This window comes from Calcarisporiella thermophila, assembly GCF_041956535.1.
Source record: "Calcarisporiella thermophila strain CBS 279.70 unplaced genomic scaffold VTP21scaffold_40, whole genome shotgun sequence".
NCBI classification, from domain to species: domain Eukaryota; kingdom Fungi; phylum Calcarisporiellomycota; class Calcarisporiellomycetes; order Calcarisporiellales; family Calcarisporiellaceae; genus Calcarisporiella; species Calcarisporiella thermophila.
The window spans coordinates 42,813-45,432 of NW_027192230.1; the positions used below are offsets into that span (position 1 = coordinate 42,813).

Genomic DNA, 2,620 nt, shown 5'->3' on the forward strand with positions numbered 1-2,620 from the left:
CGAGGAAGCGATAGGAGCCGAACTAATCCGAGCACGAAAAAACCGGCAAATCGAACAGTTTCGAAGAAGGTGGTGCAAGCTGGGTGCGGTTAGAGAAGGAGCGATCGGAGCGGCACTGATACTGGGATAACGCAGTAATCCCTACCTTATCCCCTCCCTATCCTCTGCTTCCATCTGTTTACTCCCCACCCCACCTCTCATGTTATCCTTTGATATCCACAGTTAGTTGAGTTTCACCATTCCCTTACCTAATTGAGCTGAAAGTCGATATGACCAACATATCATTTCGAGCTACGATATCACCCAAAGCTTTAACTTTGGCTTCCCTTTCACTTTATTGCTTATAATAATGTAACAATTGTATTTTAGAGTCTTCCTATACAATAAAGACTCAGCATTGATCAAAAAATAATGGATTCAACCCTATCGAATTCACACAGCGAATCCCCCCTGTTGGTAACAAACACAACTTTCCTTTAACAAAATGTTCTATTGCAGGGATTGAGACCACCGCCTACACAACCAAAACTGGGAGACTATACAAGCAGGATGCGCCAACCATAATCATCGAGGAATAGAAAGATGTTTCCAATGACGTTGACAGATGGACGAAGGCATGGGCCAGGTGGAAAAGTCGACCGTCAGAACCCAAGCACAGAACCCTTCGCTGGAGACTTATGAAGCATAAAATGGTTACCGGAATCATCACTAGCAAATGGATTGGAGATCCAAACACTTGCAAAAGGTGTTCCCTAGGGATCCCTGAAACAATTGCCCATGCCTTTCTAGACTGCCCAGCTATCGCGCAACTCTGGCAAAGAGTTGATGAGATTAACTGCCGAATAATTGGAATACCGCCGCACGAATCCATGAGAGAAGACAGACTGTTTGGATAAGACAAACAAATAAGTCAACGCTTCAACGAAGTGGTTGCTCTGAGCCACGACATAGCCCTGTGGATAATATACCGCTCGAGACTTGAATTAGTGATCGAGGATGCCTAACCCAACCCGATAGGTGTAATCAGATAATTTGACCACGAATTGCAGCAAGGAGTAAAGTGTAAGGATGGCAACGATGCAGGGTTGGAAAGAAGACTTCATCGATAAATGGTCAAGAGGAAATTAGTTGAATATCATAGACAAATCCGTGATCTTTACCCAAGTCACCTCTGGACATCAAACCTTAGTCTCAACTACGCCTTGAGAACCATGATTGTGAAACGGGACACCCCTTCCTATTTGAGTTGAAAATTGTTTTGTCCACCACATCACTTTGAACTACAATACCACCCCAATTCTTAGCTTTTATCTACGAATGTGCAAAATCAGAGGGCTTACCAAGAATTGCGCTCTTAAAAATCTTTTTCTGCCTAGTCGTAGAAATAGGGTTTTATTGAAATACTGAATATTAGTTTATTTCGGAGTTGAAGATAGAAAAAAAATTATCGTTCCCACAAAAGTAGAAATTTTTAAAAAATTTGCCCATTATGGGATTCGAACCCACGATCTTCTGTTTACAAGACAGACGCCTTACCACTTGGCCAAACGGGCACAACATGACTTGTTATGAGAAAATTGTTTTTGGTACCAGCAAGTCACTTTGACAGCCACTAAGGTGTTCGAGAGCCTCTCCTCTGGGGGAGGGTTAGTGTAGTGGACTATCCCTGGGATGCCGATGAGAACGGCGTGGGTTCGAATCCCACTTCCCCCACCAGCACTTACTCTTAGTTTGTGGCTGCTATCCACTTGATCAGAAGCTGAGTCTTGATTATTGAAAAGATCGCCCTTACGATAAGTACAACGATTACATTGGTTTCACGTACATGCTATTCACGTCAACTACGATACACGCATATCGATTGAATGTCTATCGATCAAGGACCTATATCTCGTTATGTTAAGTCCGTTGACATTAACTTCATGTAATATATGGAAATTAAATAAAAAGTTTCCATTAATTGATCAAAAAAAAAAGAGAGCCTCTCCTCTTCCCTCGGCCGTGCGTATATCCAGCAAAGGCAAAAGGTGAGCATCGCTATACTGCCATCGAAACTATTGAGTAAACATCCATCCATCATATTGTGCTGAAAAATACAATGGAGGGAAATGGTCGATGGATGGAGTTGGATGAAAGACAAAAAGATACAATAGTTGAATTTCGCAGATCATCATTTTATACGTGATGGCTATGAATAAATTGTTGGGATATCTTCAGAGAATGGAGACTATCTATTACTCTGTATTGGATTCCTCTTCATTTCATCTCTACTCTCACTCCTCGGTAAAGTCCACATGATCAACTCTCGATTATTGTCTCGAATATGGTACGTGGCCACAATTATACGCCCACCTGAATACTTCTTCAAAGAGCTGGACGAAAAAATACGGCAGTTCTTATGGGACGGACGTGGCCCGCAAATCAGTCTCAAATTGCTAGCAAAATCCCGAGAAGAAGGTGGACTTGGACTCATTCTCCCTCGCCACCAAACAACAGCCCTACTTGCCTCATAGATACCAAAGTTCGCAGAGGTACTAAAAAGGCCTAACCAAGACCCAAAAACACCTCTGTGGGCAAGCATTCTGAAGCATAATCTCTTGAGCATGTACGCTCCATTCGG

At 42.6% G+C, this 2,620-nt stretch overlaps 1 protein-coding gene and 2 non-coding genes across 3 annotated transcripts; 2 read left to right on the forward strand and 1 right to left on the reverse strand.

Moving 5' to 3' along the window:
• Positions 1-1,481: 1,481 nt before the first annotated feature.
• On the reverse strand, positions 1,482-1,553 carry VTP21DRAFT_t347. Its single transcript has one exon. It is a non-coding gene; the product is annotated as a tRNA-Thr (tRNA).
• Positions 1,554-1,640: 87 nt separating this feature from the next.
• VTP21DRAFT_t340 lies at positions 1,641-1,713 on the forward strand. The gene has a single exon. It is a non-coding gene; the product is annotated as a tRNA-Ser (tRNA).
• A 581-nt stretch (positions 1,714-2,294) lies between these two features.
• On the forward strand, positions 2,295-2,513 carry VTP21DRAFT_8854 (uncharacterized protein; the record flags this gene model as incomplete). Its single annotated transcript, XM_069399750.1, has 1 exon — positions 2,295-2,513. The coding sequence occupies one exon, from the start codon at positions 2,295-2,297 to the stop codon at positions 2,511-2,513; it is 219 nt and encodes a 72-aa protein (XP_069245746.1).
• Positions 2,514-2,620: the final 107 nt, after the last annotated feature.